The sequence below is a fragment of the Heptranchias perlo genome, chromosome 1, assembly GCF_035084215.1.
Source record: "Heptranchias perlo isolate sHepPer1 chromosome 1, sHepPer1.hap1, whole genome shotgun sequence".
Taxonomy (NCBI): domain Eukaryota; kingdom Metazoa; phylum Chordata; class Chondrichthyes; order Hexanchiformes; family Hexanchidae; genus Heptranchias; species Heptranchias perlo.
Window position 1 is genome coordinate 28,785,454 of NC_090325.1, and position 21,613 is coordinate 28,807,066.

Below are 21,613 nucleotides of genomic sequence, written 5' to 3' on the forward strand. Positions count from 1 at the left end.
GACAGAATGATTTATCCAGTGAATCTTTTTCACAGGCACCATCATTTGCATCCTGATTGACCTGTTGGCAGGTACTCAATCCCATATCCCAGAAAATCTGGACAAGACTTGAAACAGCAAGGGAAGACAGAGTAACAATGTCAGTTGAGACTGGAAGACAAACTCTGGCTCCCTACTCAAGTCTGTCTCTCAACTCAGCCAACAACATGACAATTATTTTACAGCAAAGTCAGATTTTACCAACCTAGTGTCTTCCTTCTCCTTTTTGCTTCCCGACCAGCACCTACCATATCCAGCTCCGATATATCCAGCAACTAGAACAGAACAGAGGGCTATGTTAATTTTGCAGCATTTCATCCCAAATGGTACATCAAAACTTCAACATTTCTGACTGAACCTTTTCCGAATTCAGAAATCACTTTCTACATTGTTCATGTGGTAGAATTACTCAAGCTCGTCAGCAAGCAGTGAAACCAACCGCAGAGTAACAAATTAAGGCATCTCTCTTATACCCATTCCCCCCAATTTATGCATGATTGTAATTCAACAGATCGACAGTAATGGGCTACCATGTACCATATACAAAGATATATTCAGAGTTCTCAGACTGTTGTTCAGTGTCACAAGAGTCTTAAGAAAGTGTTCTCCTTGGTTGAATGATTGCAATTTTTACGTGCAGGTTCAACAAATGAAGAACGCAACTTCAAATAAATGCCACTTTGTAGAATATGACCTCCACATAGAGACAGAAAAATGCACATCAAGTTGGCATTGATATATTTAACAGTTTAAGGTGAACACTTTACTTTGTAGTAAGGCACCAAAAAATATAGATTAAGACTTTATCTACATGCAAAAGCCTTTATAAAATTCATAATCTCATCCTCAAAATGAACAGGCGCAGGTTGTAATTACAAAAAGAATGTTTGGTCATATTTAGAAACCTGGTAGCTGGTTGAGGGGGGGTTAAAATCACCCGAATGATCTAGAAAAGCAATTTGTTAAGCACAGTTCCTTGTTAATTATAACTGTAAAGACCATAAAAACAACAAACTATTTCAAAACAGAAATAAAATAATTCACTTGCTGAAAATTATTACATATTCTGTTTGGAAGATGCTGATTTACTCAAATAGAAATGACAACTTGTGTCTATTCCTGCAAGTAAAGTATCAGTTGTTCAAAATTAATTCCTAGTTCCAGGAAAAACTAAACCATTACATGGAAGGGTCCACACAATAGTTGATTAATGCTGAATGAAGTTATATTGGGGTCATTGTTTCAAAACCCCAAAATGCCTCTAAAACGACTTGCATTTATATAGCACCTTTAATGTAGTAAAACGTCCCAAGGTGCTTCATAGGAGCATTATCAAACAAAATTTGACACCGAGTCACATTAACACAGAGAATCCAAACTGTAAAAACATACAAACTCTGCAACTGACTAAACTCACCTTTACGCCTCTCTCCTTGCGCATAGGCGTCCGAACGGCCATTGGCGTTCTGTTTGTTGATGGACTGAACACACTGGGAGTAGTGGGGCTCCGGAAGGGAGCTTGCTTTGGAATCCCTTTGAGGGGAGCTGCATAGCCAAATAGTTGTTATAAATACATGAAGCCATAAGTTCATCTTTAGAAAAAAAGACAGCCTTTTTAGCTTAATTATTAAGTGGAAAACAAAACATATTTTCCAAAGGTGAAATGCTTAAACAAATACTCTACTTAAGGTAATTAGCACTGTGTATTTTACATTTTCCATCTACCGTACAGTCAAGTCACATTGCAGTATTGAAGATATTTGTTTACTTAGATAACTGAATTGTATTCCAGTAACTAATAGTACATACTAGTGGTATCAAGTTTCTTAACCAAACCTCTCCCTTTGGCTAGAAAAGGCACTCCAGAGGTCTTTTTGAGCTGCTGTGCAGTTTCTGTTGCTGAAAAACAGTAAAATATATTTATTGAAAATAAACTCCTGAGGGAGGTAATGCAGCAGTGATAGAGACAACATTTTAGCTAAGGTGGTGTGGGGGTGAAAAAACCCTGAAAAATTCTTCTGTGATCTCAAAAGGCAATGGAGGCTGTTTATCGCTTAAATAATTTAATGCAAGAAATGGAAACAAGACTATACTGAATATATAATTTTAGACTGAGGAAAAATTCAATAACACTTTCTGTAAACACTGAAAACAACGAGCCACTCTGTCTTTTAAACTGAATGGCACATTCTTCTTGTGCTAAGTTACTGGAACAGCATTTTCCATGCAATTTACTTTTTTTTTTACAAAAAGAACAAGTCTGTTTCAATTTCACAACTTGCCATGGTGGGATTTGAACTCTCAAATTTTAAGATTCTAGTCCAGTACTATAACCATGAAACTACTGTGCCCACCGTGAGCATTAGACAGTGATAGTTGGAGATTATTCAATGATGGAGGGAATCACACTGTAGCAGTATCTTCCTCACCCAACATCCACACATACCCATTTTTAAAGAGGTCGCTGCACCAGGTACAGCTGATTTTATCCTACTGCCAGCTAAGCCGAGACCAGCTATCATAGCATAGACCAGGAATAAATTTAGGACCTTCTGGCCTAGTGGCTAAATGCACTGCCCAGTATAGCTTAGTGCTATACTGGGCAGTGCATTTAGCCACTAGGCCATTTGGAAAGTGTAGTTCGCCTGTTTAAAATCAAAAAATATTCTTACAACCTTGCCCTTCCTTGTTTTACCACCATAACACTTTGGTATTTTATCTTCAGTTCTGTTCCTCCCTTTTATTTGATTGGAGGGGTGGGGGTGGGGGGGTGCATTTTACACAGAGTTGGTAAATTGGATTGATTATTCAGAAGTATTTGAGTTACTTACTGCAGTAAAGAGTTACTTACATTTTTGTAACAGTTCTGCTCGAAGTGTGGCACTTTTGGGTTTTCGTTTAAGCTGAAAATGCTTCACTGGGGGTGTGAGTGGTCCTACAAGGGTTGTCAGGGCATTTTTATTTAAGTACTGGCACTCCAAAGGCAACATAGCAGAGGCTTCACATTCATTAACTGTTAAGAAACAAAATACATATTAAAAAAAAGACAAGACCCAGCAATTGTTAAAAACAATACTTTACATCTGCCTCAAGTCACTTTAGATAGCCAATGATAAGACAGGCCAGTGACACAAAAGTGTAGTGTCAACCCTGCTACCAATAGCACAAGTTCTAATTTGGTAGCTGCGATCAGTGCAGTATATCAGGTGCATGACTTTTGAAATCCCATCATTTATGTTGCTGTAAATGATTGATTTACACTGATAAAGTAGATAGTCTTTTTGATCTGAGTACTGTGGTATCTGCAATTTTTTTTTTTTTTAAAAAGCCCATTAACTATGTTATCCCAATCCCACAAGCAACATCTAATGCTTAGCAGCATTTACTGAATTCAGACATGCCCACAATAGAAACAATTTTTGTGCTTTCCATTTAAAGTAAATGAATAGCACCTCATTAAAATTGTCAATTTGTAGGAATGCAGTGGAATTAATCCTTACAAAAATTACCCTTTTCTCTGAGTTCTCCAAGAATTTCTTGTAGGTTCTGATTGTGTTCCTCGAGTTCAAGATTGAGAGAGCCAGTCTCAGGAAAGGTTTTTAGAATATCTGCCACCATCTGAACCCAGGAGTCAGTATCCATTGCAGCAAGGTGGACAATTTCAGTCAACGAACTTTTCATCTACAAAACAAGGAGGGAGATATGTTTTGAGTTAAGCACTGAAACTAGTCCACATTGGGGATCCACCTCAAAATGGTCTCAACGTTAAAAAATATTGAAACAATGACCAAACTGTGGATAGATCTTATTCTAGGTTTCTCCCCCTCCTCCTTGTAAAGTTGTTGTCACCACATATCCTACAACTAGAAGACCGAGGCAAACTTGACAAAGAAAAACAAAGGTTCACTTGGCTGATTCCTGGGATGAGGGGGTTATCTTATGAGGAAAGGTTGGACAAGTTGGGCCTGTATACATTGGAGTTTAGAAGAATGAGAGGTGGTCTTATTGAAACACATAAGACCCTGAGGGGATATGAAGGGGTAGATGCTGAGGGGATGTTTCCCCTTGTGGGAGAGACTAGAACTAGGGAACACAGTTTAAAAATAAGGGGTCTCCCATTTAAGACGGAGATGAAGAGAAATTTTTTCTCTCAGAGGGTCGTGAGTCCGTGGAACTCCCTTCCCCAGAGAGCGGTACAGGCAGGGTCACTGAATATTTTTAAGGCTGAGTTAGATAGATTTATGATTAACAAGGGAGTCAAAGGTTATAGTAGGCAGATGGGGAAAGTAGGGTTGAGGTCACAATCAGATCAGCCATGATCTTATCAAATGGCAGAGCAGGCTCGAGGGGCCGAATGGCTTACTCATGCTCTTAATTTGTATGTTCGTATGTGTGTTCGTAGATGGAGGCGAGTCATCCCAGACTGTTCTTGTACACCTTTCAGCCAGTTAAACACCAACAAGGACAGGGGTCTAGGAGGTGGTCGTTTGCCTGCACTCAGCCCTCCCACTCAACCAAACAAAATACAGACAACTCAAAAGGAAGGGGCAAAAGAAAAAACACACTATAATGAGTTTAAAATCAAAAAATAAATCCCTTCTCCAGAGGCTTACCTGCTTCCAAATTTAAGGAGAATTTACATCCCACTCTGATTACATGGCCCCTCATGTAGAGAAAAGTATGGATTCACGGCTAAAGGAGATTTGGCTTGGTGGGTAAGCCGGGGTGGGGTGGGGAGAAAAAGAGAGGAGGAAGCAGCAAATGCTGCTGAAAGGATGTTCTCAATCTTAGTGACAAAGAAGTCCTTAAGTTCCTTGCACTTGGACGCGAGGGTGGAGGGGACAGAGGATTGGGGCTTAAGGAGACCGTTGGTACTGGAGGAAAGAAGCCAGAGGCTATCTTTGCTCACGAGGATAATCTTGGAGTAGTAGGCAGTTTGGATAGAGGAGGGTGAGGCCCGACAGCAATTGATGTGGTCCAGCCAGGTCTGGTGATGGATGGCTAAACCAGTTGCACACCAGATTAAGTTCATCTGCACCTCTTGGACTTGGGAGGGAACAAAGCCAGGAGGAACGGTCAGACACAGTAAAGGTTTTACTGGAGAGAAGGGCATCAAAGCTGGGGGTGAGGGAATGGTTGAGCAGATTATATTGTGACAAATGGAGAGCCAAAGGCTAGGCTGTTGGGAGTTTGAAAATGCAGTGTAAATGACTTGGAGTTTTTCCTCAGGAGAAAACACAGAAGAATTGGGGTTGGAAGGGCGTAGCGGGTTATAGGTGGTGAGGATTAGAAAGGAAGTGGATGGAGATGATCTTGTCTGTGATCGAGAACATAGAAGTAGAGGTGTCATGGCAAGATCGAGGAGGTGACCATGAATATGGGTAGGTGAATTCACAGGGAGGGAGAGGTTTAGGGAAGACAGGAGGGCAGTGAATTCAGAGGAGAAAAAGGGCAAGGGGGAGCTGATATGGAGATTGAAATCACCAAGGATTAGGAATCTCAATGCAGAGGCTGCAGGAGGAAAAGAAGAAGGATATAGAATCTTACAGCACAGGAGGCCATTCGGCCCATTGCACCTGTGCCAGTGAGACACTCAAGCAAAGACTTTGGCCGGGGGAGGGGAGGGGGAGGGGGAAAGAGGGCAGTAGACCATGAGGATTTTAAAGAAAGGTCGAGAGAGGGTTAGAAATAAACATATGTTTTTACATTATTCTAATACAGAACAGCTAACGTAGGCAGAATTGATTTAAACAGTGTGCATGCAAATTCTATCTTTTGATCACAATAACATGGATAACATTGGAGAAGATAAATTTCAGAGCCGAAGACATGGTACTATATGGATAGGCACATATAGATTATTAAATAATCTATTAATAGATTAATGCTAGTTGGCATTAACATAATATAGAGCTACAAGGGCTGTTAGGTTAGGAACAGGCTTTTGATCACAGCAAGAGGAAGTGTAAAAGAAGGAAATTACTGCAGTATAAACAAGGCAATAGGTTCCTTTTACTATAGAGATTGCCACGGATAAGACATCAAAGGCTATGATTCGGGAAAAGCAAACCCCATTATTGTCCAGCAATCTGTTCAACGATCTAAGGGTCATAAAATACCCAGTAGAGTTGAATCCAGCAGGAACTGGACACTGAAAGAAAGTGGTATAAAAAGAGATACAATGTTTCACTCAATAGGAACTTTTGCCTACCTTCAAGTTCAGGTAGCATGAACAGGCTTGGATAAGTCATGCTCACTATTTCCCACTAAAAATCCTGTACACGCAAGTTTTAGACATGAGGCTCGCGTGTACTGCTCTGTAGGAAGTTTTAAGATGAACGTTTTGAAACATTAATAAATGAAATTGATTGTCAGACAAATTACTGTCTCTAGCTTTTTGAATCTGTTAAAAGAATAAGGAAGGAATTATCCAACAAGGTGGAATAAGGTGAGCTGGTCACAGAGAAGATATCACAGGAGCAGTGGGGAGACCAAGGTGTGACTTGGTGAAAAGAGCCACGCTGCCTTCGCGGCAGTTTTGGTGGGGCAGGAGATGGAAAGTATAGCCAGGCCTGGGGGGGGGGGGGGGGGGGGGGGGGCTTTAGTAAGGGGAAAGGTGTTGCTGCCCTGTGAGCCAAGTTTCAATCAAAACTATGAGATCAATGCAAACGTCTACACTAAGGCTGTGAATGACAAGAACCTTGTTGATGAGTGAATGAACATTCTGGAGGGAAGTGCAGAGAGGGGTGGCGATCGATGTTCCACAGAATCCAAGGGGACAATGGTGGGTGTGGTAAGCAGGATGGGAAGTTGGTACAGTTAGTGCCCACCAGGTACGCTAGGGGAGGGGGGAAAAGATGGTCAACGAGGGAGGAGGATGGGGCAGTTGAGGTTGTTACTCATAAGGAAGCGGCGACCTTCCGGGCCCTTCGGGGAATGCTAAGAGAGGCATATAGGGTAGCAGTAAACCTCCAATACCTTCCTTTTTAAAAATAAATTGACAGTTAGGTATTATGAGAACCGTGGAATTTCCTGGTTCCAAGTAGCACAAACCCTTATATGTTAGTGGAATTTGCAGTTTTCTTTATAATACTTTAAAACAATTACTCTTTAATAGGTACCTCAGTGACCTCTGCTGGTAATTCTGTATATGTACACAAGCCACACATCTATCTAGTGAATTGGATAATAAGCAGGCTACACCATTCAACTTTACATTATATAGTACATATTACACATTCCCCAATATCCTCCACTCCTTAAAAAAAAACCTCTCTAACTCACGCTCAAACTCCTTGTCCAGAGGCCCTTCACCAGTCATGACATCTCTGCCGCTGTTTACCCATTCATTGCTCCCCCTCCTCAACTTTCGATGTCTTTGTTGCTACCGAATCACTCACCGTTGTTCACTCCTGCAGACCCTCCCCATTAGATATTCCATCTTTGTTCCCTCAAGTCTGAGGGCCACAAGCTCAACCACACAAGTTTGGCCTCAAACTCATTAAGCTCTAACGTGCTTCACTTTTCTCAGTCAAATCATCTTATTACTCCAGGACTATCCCGGAGAGCAAGAACAATTGACAGCTTCTTTTCTCCATGACAAACTGCCTCAAGCCCCATTCCTCTCATCCCCTCCACACTCACCTCCAATATCAAATGCAAAGAGCTCATGCATTTCTTTGTCTCTATGATTAAGACCATTTGTGCAGCTGCTACATCCACCTCCTTTTCCCTGACCAAACTCCCATTCATCCTACACGCAATCCCATTCCTCTACTGTTTCGCTCCCATCAGTCTAGCCCTTTCCAAGCTCATCTCTAAGATGCATGCTCAATCCCCTCTTCACCCAACTCCTGACCATACAATTATCTTTCCTAGTCCCCATGCTTAGCAACGTTAATAACACTCTTTCATTAGACATTGTCCCTCTCTCTTTCAAAGTCACCATCACCCATCCTCAAAAAGCTCACCATTAAACCGTGTGCATCTCTAACTGCATCCCACCTCTAACTTCCTTGAATAGGTTGTGACCTCCCTGCTCTCTGCCCATCTCTCCCAAAACCCTGTGTTTGGATCGCTTCAGTCTGGCTTCTGCCTTGCTTACAGCAACAAAATCTTCCTGGCCACAATCACAAATGCTATCTGTGTCTACAATTGTGGTATGTTATCATTTCTCATCCTCTTCAAGCTCTGACATGGTGGACCACGTCCTCCACCATTGTCTTTTCCTGCTGTCCAAATTGGTGTGGCTGCCCACGTGGGTTTATACCATTGCCTGTCTCAATGAAGCCAGCACATCTCCATTTCCATGCCCCACACAGGGAACTCTGGAGTTCCAAGAATCTATCCTTCGCCCTTTTTTCTCCTTTGGTGCATGCTGTCCCTTGGCGTCATCATCCGCAGGCACAAGGTAAGCTTACTCATTTATGCTGATGCCCAGCTCTCCCTCCACCATTTCCCTCAACCCCACAACTACCTCTGCATGATCAGACTACCATAACTGACATTAAGTTGTGGATGAGTCAATAGTTTCTCCCGACTGAGTATCAGGAAGACTGATGCCATTGTATTCCATTTCCATTAACTCTGCTACTTGCCACTGATTCCATCACCCTCCCCAGCCACTCAATGAGGCTGTGCGAAACTTCAACAATAATCCTGTTTGACCCAGACTTGAGTTTCAAATCTCATATGCTATTCAATCACCCAAACTGCTTGTTTCCACCTCTGCAACGCTACCTGTCTTCACCTCACCTCACCTTTTGTCATCTCTAGACTTGATTATCCAATGGCCATATTGCCAGCCAGCCTCCCATCCTCCCTCCAACATCACAAATGTTCAAAGTTCAGCTGCCTATATGCGATCATGCACTAAGTCTCATTTCTTCATCACCCTGGTCCTTGCTGACCCACACTGGCTCCATGTTCTCCAATGTTTTCAATTTAAACTCTTCCACTTTATCTTCAAATCCCTCCATGGCCTCACCCACCCTACCTTTGCAAACAACTCCAACTCAGTCTCTTTCTGCAACCTTTGGTGCTCCAATTCTGGCCTTCTGTGCATCCCTCCATCCCCACACCCCACCATTGGTTGGGGAGCATTTACGCACTTCAATTATTCTCACTGCAACTTCCTCCCTAAGCCCCTATAGCTCTCTACTTCTTACCTGCCCTGAAAAGCCTTCTGAAAATCCATCTTTTTGACCAAGCTTTTGGTCACCTCCCTAACTCTTTCACCACGTTAATTCCTTTTTTCTACCTCAGGATGTTTTTCTACATTAAAGATGCTATATAAAAACAAGTTGTGGTTTGTTAATAAGCATATTAAATATACTCTGCCATTCAATTAGATCACAGCTGTATTTCAACTCCATTTACCTGTCTTTGTTCCATATCCCTTGATACCCTTGCACCTAACAAAAATCTATTATTCTCAGTCTTGAAAATTTCAATTGATCCAGCATCAACAGCCTTTTAGGGGAACGAGTTCAAGATTTCCACTACACTTTGCATGAAAAAATGTTTCATGATTTCACCCCTAAATGGCCTAGCTCTAATTTCAAGATGTGTCCTGTTGTTCTGGATTCCTCCACCAGAGCAAAGAGTTTTTCCTCTATCTACTGTATTGAATCCCTTAATCATTTTAAACACCTCAATTAGATCATCCCTCCACCATCTAAACTTAAGGGAATACAAGCCACGTTTATGTAACCTGTCCTCATAATTCAATCCTTTAAGTCTTGGTACCATTCTGGTGAGTCTGTACTTTTAAAAAGTACTTGGATATGCACTTGAAGTGCCGTAACCTACAAGGCTACGGACCAAGTGCTGGAAAGTGGGATTAGGCTGGTTAGTTCTTTTTTGGGGCCGGCACAGACACGATGGGCCGAATGGCCTCCTTCTGTGCAGTAAATTTCTATGATCTTTCTTGAGCTGCAGTGTTCAAAATTGAACAGAGTACTCCAGATGGGGTCTGACCAAAGCTCTGTACAACTGAAACATAACTTCCTTCCCTTCATATTCCAACCCCTTCAGATAAAGGCAAACATTCCATTAGCCTTTTTGATTACTTTTTGTACCTGAGCACTAGCTTTTAATGATCTTTGCACATGGACACTTACATTCCTTTGCTCATCCATAGCTCCTAATCTCTCACCGTTGAGAAAATATTCCGATTTGTCTTTCTCAGATCCAACGTGAATGACCTCACACTTCCCCACATTGAACTCCATCTGCCATAGTTTATGTTTGTCTTTTTAAATTTGCAGCATCCACCTGCACAATTTACTGTGCCTCCTAACTTAGCGTCATCTGAAAACTTGTATATACGACTCTATTCCTTCATCCAAGTCATTAATATATATATAGTGAAAAGCTGAGGCCCCAGAAGATCTCTGGGTAACACCACTTGTCACATCCCACCAGAGAGCAAGCTCTATCCCTACACTCCATCACCTACCTCCCAACCAATTATCAACTCGTCACAAAATTACCTCCAATACCGTGTGCTCTCATTTTTGCTAATAATCTCTTGTGTGGAACCTCATCAAATGCCTTCTGGAAATCCATATAAACAACACTTCCCCTATCCACCATGCTAGTGACCTCATTAAATTCAACTAGATTAGTCTGACATGATCTATTCTTCACAAATCCATGCCAACTCTCTGATCAGCTCATACTTGTCCAGGTTCTCAGTCACTATCTGATGGTAGATTGCAGTAACTTCCTCACAACTGATGTTAAACTGACAGGTTTCTCCCTCCATCCTTAAATAATGATGGACAAATGTAAGGGAATCTTACAACACCAGGTTATAGTCCAACAGTTTTATTTGAAAATCACAAGCTTTCGGAGGCTTTCTCCTTAGTCAGGTGAGTGTGGGATTCCGTGAATGTTACCGCATATATAGTCAGAGAACAATGCCTGGTGATTACAGATCATCTTTCCAACTGCCCGTTGTCAAGGCAATCAAAGTGTTCAGACAGAGAGACATTACATACAGGACTACTGAATATACAAACGGTCAGAACCCAAGACAGAGAGAGAGAGAGAGAGAGAGAGAAACATCCGAAAGGAAGAGAAAGAGAGAGAGAGAATGACCAGTTGTATTAAAAAGATAACTCTTTTTTCGCTGGTGGGGTTACATGTAGCGTGACATGAACCCAAGATCCCGGTTGAGGCCATCCTCACGGGTGCGGAACTTGACCATCAATTTCTGCTCGACGATTTTGCGTTGTTGTGTGTCTCGAAGGCCGCTTACCCGAAGATCGGTGGCTGAATGTCCTTGACTGCTGAAGTGTTCCCGACTGGGAGGGAACCCTCCTGTCTGGCGATTGTTGCGCGGTGTCCGTTCATCCGTTGTCACAGTGTCTGCATGACTACGGATGAACGGACACCGCGCAACAATCGCCTTACAGGAGGGTTCCCTCCCAGTTGGGGAACACTTCAGCAGTCAAGGACATTCAGCCACCGATCTTCGGGTAAGCGTTCTCCAAGGCGGCCTTCGAGACACACAACAACGCAAAATCGTCGAGCAGAAATTGATAGTCAAGTTCCGCACCCATGAGGACGGCCTCAACCGGGATCTTGGGTTCATGTCACGCTACACGTAACCCCACCAGCGAAAAAAAGTTATCTGTTTTTAATACAACTGGTCATTCTCTCTCTTCCTTTCGGATGTTTCTCTCTCTCTCTCGGGTTCTGACCGTTTGTATATTCAGTAGTCCTGTATGTAATGTCTCTCTGTCTGAACACTGATTGCCTTGACAACGGGCAGTTGGAAAGATTATCTGTAATCACCAGGCATTGTTCTCTGACTATATATGCGGTAATCTTCATGGAATCCCACACTCACCTGACGAAGGAGAAAGCCTCTGAAAGCTTGTGATTTTTAAATAAAACTGTTGGACTATAACCTGGTGTTGTAAGATTCCTTACATCTGTCCACCCCAGTCTATCACTGGCATCTCCACATCTTAAATAATGGAGTGACATTTACAATTTTCCAATCCAATGGCATAATTCATTCCTGAATTAGAAAATTATGACTAGTGCATTTGCAATTTCTTTACATACTTTGGGGTGGAAACAATCAGGTCCTGGAGATTTATCTCAAGTCCTATTATCTCCATTACCATTTTTAAAAAATTTGTATTAAATCCACTAAGTTCGTCCCCTTGACTTATTTTTAGGTTCACTTGGTGCCACTAGTGTTTTGTCCTCTTCCTCCACTGTGAAAATGGATACAAAGTACAAGCCTGCCATTTCATTATTACCCAAATTGTTGCCAAATTGGTGGATCTTTTAAGAAAACAAGAGTGAGTTTGATAGTTTAACTATGTGTAAAAATGTGTTTTTATGAACTATGCGCTGCTTTTAGAGGCTGCTTCTGAACTTCTCCTTTAAACGTCCCAGTTATACACTCTTGCCATATTGACTTCTGTCGTGGTGAACTGATCTCGAAGGAAGTCCAGGTCTTCTTCTAGTCCTTCCAGATTAGACTTGCTTGCATCTGTCTTTAATGGGCCCATATTCCCCAATACCACTCTCTTTCTCTGAATATATTAATAAAAACTTCTGCTTATAGCTTTGATATCTCTTATTTTCATATTCCCTTTTTGCATCTTTTATTACTTCCTTTGTATCCCTTTGTTGCTTTTTATTGCTCTCCCAGTCTGTTGGATTTCCACTTTTCTTTGCATTTGTGTACATCTTTTCTTTTAGCTTGATAATATCTCTCTCTTCATTCGTTGACCATGGTTGCTTAACTACACGAGTGGAGCCATTGCCTTTTAGGGATATTTACTGGTTTAATATCGTACCAAATACTTCTTTGAATTCTGTAGGTTTATCCATTAATAGTTCAGCTCAGTTTACTGTGGTCAATTTATCTCATCCCTTTGATACATTTAAATTTAAAACCCTGATTTGTGACTCTACCGTCTCCCTCCGAAGCCTCATATCAAATTCATTCATATTATGGTCACTATTAGCAAGACATTCCCTTACTATCAGATTAACAACCGACTCTGGTTTGTTACTCATCATTAAATCCAGTATATCCTGTTCCCTGGTCAGTTCTAAAACATATTGTTCTAGAAGTAACCTCAATACATTCTAGAAATTCATTGCCTTTAGTACTTGAGCAGTTCTGCTTCTCCCAGTCTGTGAAAATTAAAATATCTCATTAAAACCACTTTGTTTTTACCACGTGCTTCCCTGATCTCCGTATTTATACATCCCCCCCACTACTATCAGGAGGTCTGTTTTCAAAATATAAACTGCTAGTGACTTTCCACAAGTATTATAATATTTTCTCTAGAACATCCATCTAGTTAACACCAAGTAGTCTCTAAAACTATGAGTCTCCTAGTATTCCAATCATCTTATCCTATTCCACTCTGTCTATCTTAAATGTTATGGTGGGGTGCATGTTCTATTGAAAACCCCAATGTAAACGAACTCTTGTGCAAATTCACATATTTTTGTAATTATCTGTGATGCCTGTAGGTAGTGACGTGTTGTGCTGTAACACCTTCCCCGTCACTTAACACTGACTGTTTCAGTAACCGCCAGGGTACTCATTGAACTGTTCTGAATATTCAGCTTGCAGTTGTTGGTCTCCAAATACTGGTGGCGCTGTGGCATAGGTTGCCGAGGTTCATCTAATTTAATGTTTTTTTTTAAAAAACATTATGGCTTTTAAAATTTAAAACCTTATAGTTAAATATCTACATTAATAAAATATTTTATCACCAGATTTTTAAAAATACATTTCAAATAGCCCTGCTCCTATTGTAGATATTGGCCCAAATCTTGCTGAAGCTTGCGCTGTTAGTTGGACTTTTTTCCTCACCCTTCAGCTCAAATTTTTTTTGTTATGTAAGTTGCTGGAAGTGCGAGCTGATAACGACGCGGCGAGGGCAACAGGACACCTGGGACCTTGGAGGACGACGGGACCAACAGTCCATCTGCTCAAACAATTAAATTTAAGCATTGAGAAAGAAACAGAGGAACAACGTAGAAGGAAATAGGGTGAATGAGAGTCAAATCAGGTACAGAAAGAGAAATAATCCAATTTTTTTTCTCTTTCTTAGAGAGGGAAAGAAAGAGACAAAGAAAAGATAAAAATTTTAAATTTTAAAAATCTCTTAAGAATAATTACTACCTGCAGGAATGCGTCTCCATGGTTTAAACTGTTCCCTTTCTTGGCCGCAAAGGTCGATTGTTTTTGCAAAAACAATCACGTCATTTAAAAGGTACTTACATTGATAAGTACAAGCCCTAACTTTCTGCGACAAGTTTAATGTGCAAATCCAGCAGGTTCTTAAATAGAAACATAGAAAATAGGAGCAAGAGTAGGCCATTTGGCCCTTTGGGCCTGCTCCGCCATTCAAAATGATCATGGCTGATTGTCTAACTCAGTACCCTGTTCCTGCTTTTTCCCCATATCCCTTGATCCCTTTAGCATTAAGAAATATATCTATCTCCTTCTTGAATACATCTAATGACTTGGCCTCCACTGCCTTCTACGGTAGAGAATGCCACAGGTTCACCACCCTCAGTGAAGAAATTTCTCCTCATCTCTGTTCTAAATGGCATACTCCATATCCTGAGACTGTGACCCCTGGTTCTGGACTCCCCAGCCATCAGGAACATCCTCCCTGCATCTAGTCTGTCCAGTCCTGTTAGAATTTTATATGTTTCGATGAGATCACCTCTTATTCTTCTAAACTCCAGTGAATATTGGCCTAGTCGACCCAATCGCTCCTCATAAGTCAGTCCTGCCATCCCAGGAATCAGTCTGGTAAACCTTCATTGCATTCCCTCCATGGCAAGGACATCCTTCCTCGGATAAGGAGACCAAAACTGCACACAATACTCCAGATGTGGTCTCACCAAGGCCCTGTGTAACTGCAGTAAGACATCCCTGTTCCTGTACTCAAATCCTCTTGCAATGAAGGCCAACATACCATTCGCCTTCCTAACTGCTTGCTGTACCTGAATGCTCGCTTTCAGTGACTGGTGTACAAGGACACCCAGGTCTCGTTGCGCCTCCCCTTTTCCCAATCTATCACCACACAGATAATAATCTGCCTTTCTGTTTTTACAACCAAAGTGGATAACCTCACATTTATCCACGTTATACTGCATCTGCCATGTTCTTGCCCACTCACCCAACTTGTCTAAATCACATTGGAGCCTCTTTGCATCCTCCTCTCAGCTCACATTCCACCCCAGCTTTGTGTTGTCTGCAAACTTGGAAATGTTACATTTAGTTCGCTCATCCAAATCATTGATATAAATATATTGTGAATAGCTGGGGCCCAAGCACTGATCCCTGCGGTACCCCACTAGTCACTGCCTGCCAACCGGAAAAAGACCTGTTTATTTCTACTCTGTTTCCTGTCTGTCAACCAAATCTCAATCCATGCCAGTATATGCCCCCCAATCCCATGTGCTTTAATTTTGCACACTAACCTCTTGTGTGGGACCTTATCAAAAGCCGTCTGAAAATCCAAATACACCATATCCACTGGTTCTCCCCTATCTATTCTACTAGTTACATCCTCAAAAAACTCCAGTAGATTTGTTAAACATGATTTCCCTTTCATAAACCCATGCTGACTTTGTCCAATCCCGTTAATGCCCTCCATGTGTTCCGTTATCACATCTTTTATAATAGACTCCAGCATTTTCCCCACTACTGATGTTAGGCTAACTGGTCTGTAATTCCCTGTTTTTTCTCCCTCCTTTTTTAAATAGTGGGGTTACATTTGCCACCCTCCAATCTGTAGGAACTGTTCCAGAGTCTTTAGAATTTTGGAAGATGATCACCAATGCATCCACTATTTCCAGGGCCACTTCCTTTAGTACTCGGAGATGCAGATTATCAGGCCCTGGGGATTTGTCAGCCTTTAGCCCCATTAATTTCCCTAGCACTATTTTTTTTTTTTTTACTAATAATGGTTTCCTTCCGTTCCTCCCTCTCACTAGACCCTTGGTTCCCTAACATTTCCAGGAGGTTATTTGTGTCCTCCTTTGTGAAGACAGAACCAAAGTATGTGTTTAATTGTTCTGCCATTTCTTTGTTCCCCATTATAATTTCCCCCATTTCTGACTGTAAGGGACCTACATTTGTCTTCACTAATCTTTTTCTCTTGACATATTTGTATAAGCTTTTACAGTCAGTTTTTATGTTCCCTGCTAGTTTACTCTCATACTCTATTTTTCCCCTCTTAATCAATCTCTTTGTCCTCCTTTGCTGAATTCTAAACTGCTCCCAATCCTCAGGCTTGTCGCTTTTTCTGGAAATTTTATATGCCTCCTCTTTGGATCTAATACTATCCCTAATTTCTTTTGTAAGCCACGGTTGAGCCATCTTTCCTGTTTTATTTTTGTGCCAGACAGGAATAAATAATTGTTGTAATTCCTGCACACGTTCTTTAAATATTAGCCATTGCCTATCCACCGTCATCCCTTTTAGTAAAGTTCCCCAATCTATCATAGCCAACTCGCACCTCATACTTTCATAATTTCCTTTATTTAGATTCAGGATCCTAGTTTCGGATTCAACTACTTCACTCTCTATCTTAATGGAGCTGCCGTTTGCGCGAGGCAAATGGCAAACGGCGCAAACTCATGTTATTTTTCGAGGCAGATGTGGGCCATTGAGATGTCTCTGCCCAATCCGCTAGGCCCCAGCTATCAGTATGTCCATCTGTGCCCAATGTTTGGTATCCTGTTGGCTGTCCTGGTCACTGAACAGTGCTCCTACCTTCAGCATTCAATTAAAAATAAGCTTCCCCCCCCCCCCCCCCCTCCTCCTCCTCTAACTTTGGTTCTACCTTCCCACTCCTTCCACAGCTTCTAACTGTGCCTCAACCTCCAGCCTCTCACCCTCCTTTGTGTTCTCCCTCCATGGCCTCTATCTTACTCTTCCCTTGCTCTTCTACCGTCCCCCTCTGGTCAGCAGCATTGCGGTATTACCTTAGCCCTGTTTCATTTATTCCCCATCCTTTAATCTACTTGACTGTAAGACTGCACTTGGCCTTTGACGCCCTGTGAGCATCATAAAAGAGATCGATAAGGTTTTTTTAAAAAAGAGTTTCAAGATGTTGCTCCTGATAACTCCCTTCTTATAAACCCCACTACCTTAGAGAAAATTGGAGGCAATAAAGCTCTCCTCTGGGGGAAGCTTCACTGGGTGCGCCTGACCACAAAGCATCACCAGCAGCACTTGTGTCAGGTATGTCTTCTCAGATCTCACTGTGGGTAGCTTACCAGTACAGACCAGCAGTGCACCTCAGGGAAGGTCCAGGCCAGGATGACAAAAGTCATGTAACTGTCTGTGCTTTAACGTCACATTCAAGACTTCTGAGCAATTGCACATGCACAAAAATCCTTGGTAGAAATACTATCTCCTGACATTTACAAGCCTAAGTTCATTACATTTGCAAAAAATATAATGAGTGGAGTTCGCCCGAATTAGAAACTCAAACAGGTCATAGAATCATAGAATCATAGAAGTTACAACATGGAAACAGGCCCTTCGGCCCAACATGTCCATGTCGCCCAGTTTATACCACTAAGCTAGTCCCAATTGCCTGCACTTGGCCCACATCACCAAGACAAGACTGATAAGATTCCTCGTAGTTGGCTAGATGGAACCTTTAATGAGATAAGGAGGAAGAATGGGTTTGTCTGTCATTAAGCAGAGTATATAAACTTAAGCCAGAGTAATAGAATAGATTTTGAAACTATAAGTAACATAATTAACAGTAGGCAAGTTAGTCATGGGATAATGAGAAAATGACTGAAGGAAAGCAACTGAAGGCTGCCAGGTACCAAGGAATGTGTTTTCTAATCACAGATGAGAGAGAGAGAGAGAGTCCAGATGTCTTTTACTAGCTTCCTGCCAAAACCCAGCAGAAAAGACAAAGAAGAGTCAGGTGACATAGATGGGTCATGACAGGTTATAAAGTGAGGGTATACTGAGGGTAAGTGGACAATTTGAACTTAAGATAATAAGGTTCCATCCAGCGACTGGCTACATGCAAGTAACATGGACGCCTGGTGCTTGCAAGTCTGCTATGATTAATATGATACGGTAGAGGGCAGAAAATTATTTTTCTTAATAAAGTATTAAAGTTACTGATGCTAGACTCTCTAAACTATTAATTAATAAGACAAGGCGTCATCCAGAATCTTAGAGCTGCCCCTATTCCTACAAGGATATTCCCAAGGGGCAGCCTGTTAAAGGGAGGAGCCAAGGATGGAATCTTCTTGAATGTTTTTAACCTGTAGTAATTTGTGGACAATTAACTTGTCGAGATTATGTGACATGTGACAAAAAGCTCCTGGTTCAAACCCTACTTTCTTTGGTTTACAGCAGCATCTCAAATTTTGTCAGGTGGATATAAAAATGAAACCAGCAATACTGGTTTCATATCATCAGTGGGATCTCACTTGAGCTATCCGTAGTCTCTCCTTATGCCAATCAGACGGCAGCCACATTCCTGACGCAAGTATTGGGATTGTGTAGCTGAGTGGATGAGGTACAATTTGATGGGAGCAAATAAAGAAAAAATGTAGCAGCAGAGGAAGCGAAGAAATCAAAATCAAGAAAGTAAGATGCTTCAGTTGTTTACAGAAAAATACATTAAAAAATTATATTCTTTCAAACTTGACTAATGCATCTACTTCACATTCTTTACTTTGTACCCAAGTTGTAAGCAGATAATTTAGAACAATTACTGCAGCGTCGGGGAAAGGATCATTACTGGCAATATTCCATATCCTCTCAGCTGAATTCTAGCTTTAACCTGCCATGACCAAAATAGTAAGCAACTACTGTACCAACGTCTTCATTTCTTAAGAAAAATAAGCTTTGCCAAAACACTAACATGTCCGCTATCCTCACAATGTACTTGCACTATAAACCAAATAGAATTTGTTTTCACTGCCAAATTATTTTATAAAATGACTTCTGCATATCCCTATTCTTTTTAAACCAGAGTCTTTTAAATGTTCTTATATTGTTCAGCATTTCCTAGGATGGCCAGACAACCTGCTCCCTGGCCAAAACAACTGACTGCAATTTTCCTTTGCTCCCTTCTGGGAAGTGCTTGGCTTCCATTTGCTGTCTCCAGATGACACCCCAGCCGACTTACTGCAAACTTACCACATGGAAAATCGCAGCTGCGATTCAGCATCTCATTATTCTGCAGGGTGTTATTACCACGATGAAAAGCACTCTTTATTTTTCCCCAATTAGATGTTCAGATAGTTTGCATTTATTGTGACTAATGTTAGTTTTTTTTTTGATGGCAAGTTCCCATTGGCTAGACTGGCCTTATGGTTCGACTATTGTCTAAAATTACTGAGAAGACTGAATTATAATCAAAGATCATCTTCAGATTTGTTATTTAGAAAATACTAGCAGTGTAAGATTAATTGAGGAGTACACTGAAGTTCTGTCTACAGTACAGCACAGCCCGACAGTAGCACACAATCTCTCCAAATTCAAAGTATAGCAAGCTTTCTTTGCGCCAAATATAACTTTTGATAATTATCTACATCAAATACACTAAAATAATAATTTTTGCCATTTCTGGGCAGGGGAAGATTTTGCACATCAATACAATTATAAAGGCGACTGAGCTGATCGCCAACACATCATAATTGAACCCTAAAGTTTCACTAATATAAATAATTGGATTTAAACAGATCTGTCACGAGGCAACTGTTAACAAAAAGTTTAATTTAAATGATTCTATCACCAATTGCAAGCATAAAATGCAGAAGAATTAATAGAACACCTTTTCTAAGACTGCTTTCGTAGCTCAACCAGCACCAAAAGGACATGTTCTTCCTCAATATGATAACTTATTAAACACAGGCATGAACATTGGAGAATGGAGTGGAGGATGGTGGGAATGTCAAGCAAGGCTGTAGTACCCAAGTACTGGTGCCAGAGAACAGACCAGAGAAGCAGCAATGTGGTTGTGTCACTTCTTGAAACTGATGATACAGAATTACCCAGCAACAGAACCAGTAATTGATCAAAGTCAATGGCTCACCAGCACAAAAGTAACAAACAGGTGTATATTAAAGACAGCTTGCAAGAGGTCTGCAAACAGAGCTCGGTGCATGTGGGGGCAGAGAAGAAGCAGTTGTTAAGGGTTGGAATGCAAAGGTTAAGCCGTATGCGCAATTACTAATTCACTGCAAGATTAACTTGTCCTGGTCTATTGGAGCAGTATTAACTGAGCCAACAGAAGGATGAAAACAAATCTGATTAAGAAATGAGGCCTACATAGGCTGAGCTTGTGCAAGACACAAAAATAGGACTGCTGCTTTTGACCAGCCCAAAAGTTACTTTGCCTTCAATGCCCTCACCCCTTCAAATCACTCACTGCCTCCCAGCTCTACACCTTAAAATGTTACAGCCACAGACTCCTATCTCAGACCTGGTCATCCACCTCCAGATCTGGCTGGATCACTAAGTAATACCTCTACAAAGCTAAATCCTACTACTTCAGGATTTTCATGGGAGGCGAAGCACAGCCCCAGATTTCTCGTCTCAATGACAGATCACTCCCTTCTTTTACTTCAATCAAGTTGAAGAGCTCATGGGATTGTTTTTATCTTAACTATCTGCTCAACTACCTCCAGCCTGCTAGACCTCTGTCCCAACCAATCACTTCTCTCCTATTTCCACCATGCACTTGACGATCCGGATTCTTTCCCCTCAGTCTGGTTCAGTAATAACTGAAGTCGAATACATTTTAAAATTCAGCACAACTTTAATAGCAGGGTTCTTAGTCTGCAGCATTGATTTGGACTCCTGATAGAGTCCCTCTATGCTGGCAGAGCAAGAACAAGAAACATACAGAAATCCACACGTTTTTATACAAATCAATAGGGTTGGAACATACTTAACGAGGGTCAACACCAATCATAAGCTGGCCATAGGTTGCCATGCGAGGTTACATTATTTCCGGCCAATCATAAATAATCATGTGCTGATCATGCTGCTGTTAGACATCAAAGGGGATAACTTCCTCACTTTCCAACTTGGAATGTTCTTCCCTGTTCCTTCTGTTCCTTATCTCCCAACCTGGAATGTCTTTCAACTTTGGCTAAGCTCGTTCCCTACATTGATCTGCCATAAACATGGAGACATTCAGACCAGTCCTTGACTCACATCAAAGACCTATCATTGATAAGACAATGCAGGCCTGCTGACTACGCAAACATATGGCCCAGCAGGAGGGCCAGGCCACTTGTATCAATCTCAGTTACTAACTAATTAACCCTTTCTAACCATTTTGCATTCTGCTTCTTTGCCACGTAGACATTTAATATTTTACTAAAAACTGACCACGTAGGGATTCTCACACTCAACAATTTCATCTCCTCCACAATATCCACCTTGCGTCTTCAATCTCCTGCCACGCAAGTATATCTTCTCGGCCCAGCACATCTTGAATGGCTGCATTTCCTCGAGCGAGCACCAGCGAGAGAGAGAGAGAGAGAGAGAGAGAGAGAGAACACCAGAGAGAGAGAA

At 41.4% G+C, this 21,613-nt stretch overlaps 1 protein-coding gene across 1 annotated transcript in view; it reads right to left on the reverse strand.

The window, feature by feature from the left end:
* The window catches only part of nelfa (negative elongation factor complex member A), a 45,091-nt gene that overhangs the window by 12,623 nt on the left and 10,855 nt on the right, over positions 1–21,613 (reverse strand). The window contains exons 2-6 of the mRNA XM_067982939.1: positions 3,549–3,720; positions 2,891–3,052; positions 1,849–1,938; positions 1,457–1,584; positions 245–314 (exon numbers count right to left, since the gene is read on the reverse strand). Coding sequence (XP_067839040.1) covers positions 245–314; positions 1,457–1,584; positions 1,849–1,938; positions 2,891–3,052; positions 3,549–3,720 — 622 coding nt within the window. The remainder of the gene's footprint in view (positions 1–244; positions 315–1,456; positions 1,585–1,848; positions 1,939–2,890; positions 3,053–3,548; positions 3,721–21,613) is intronic.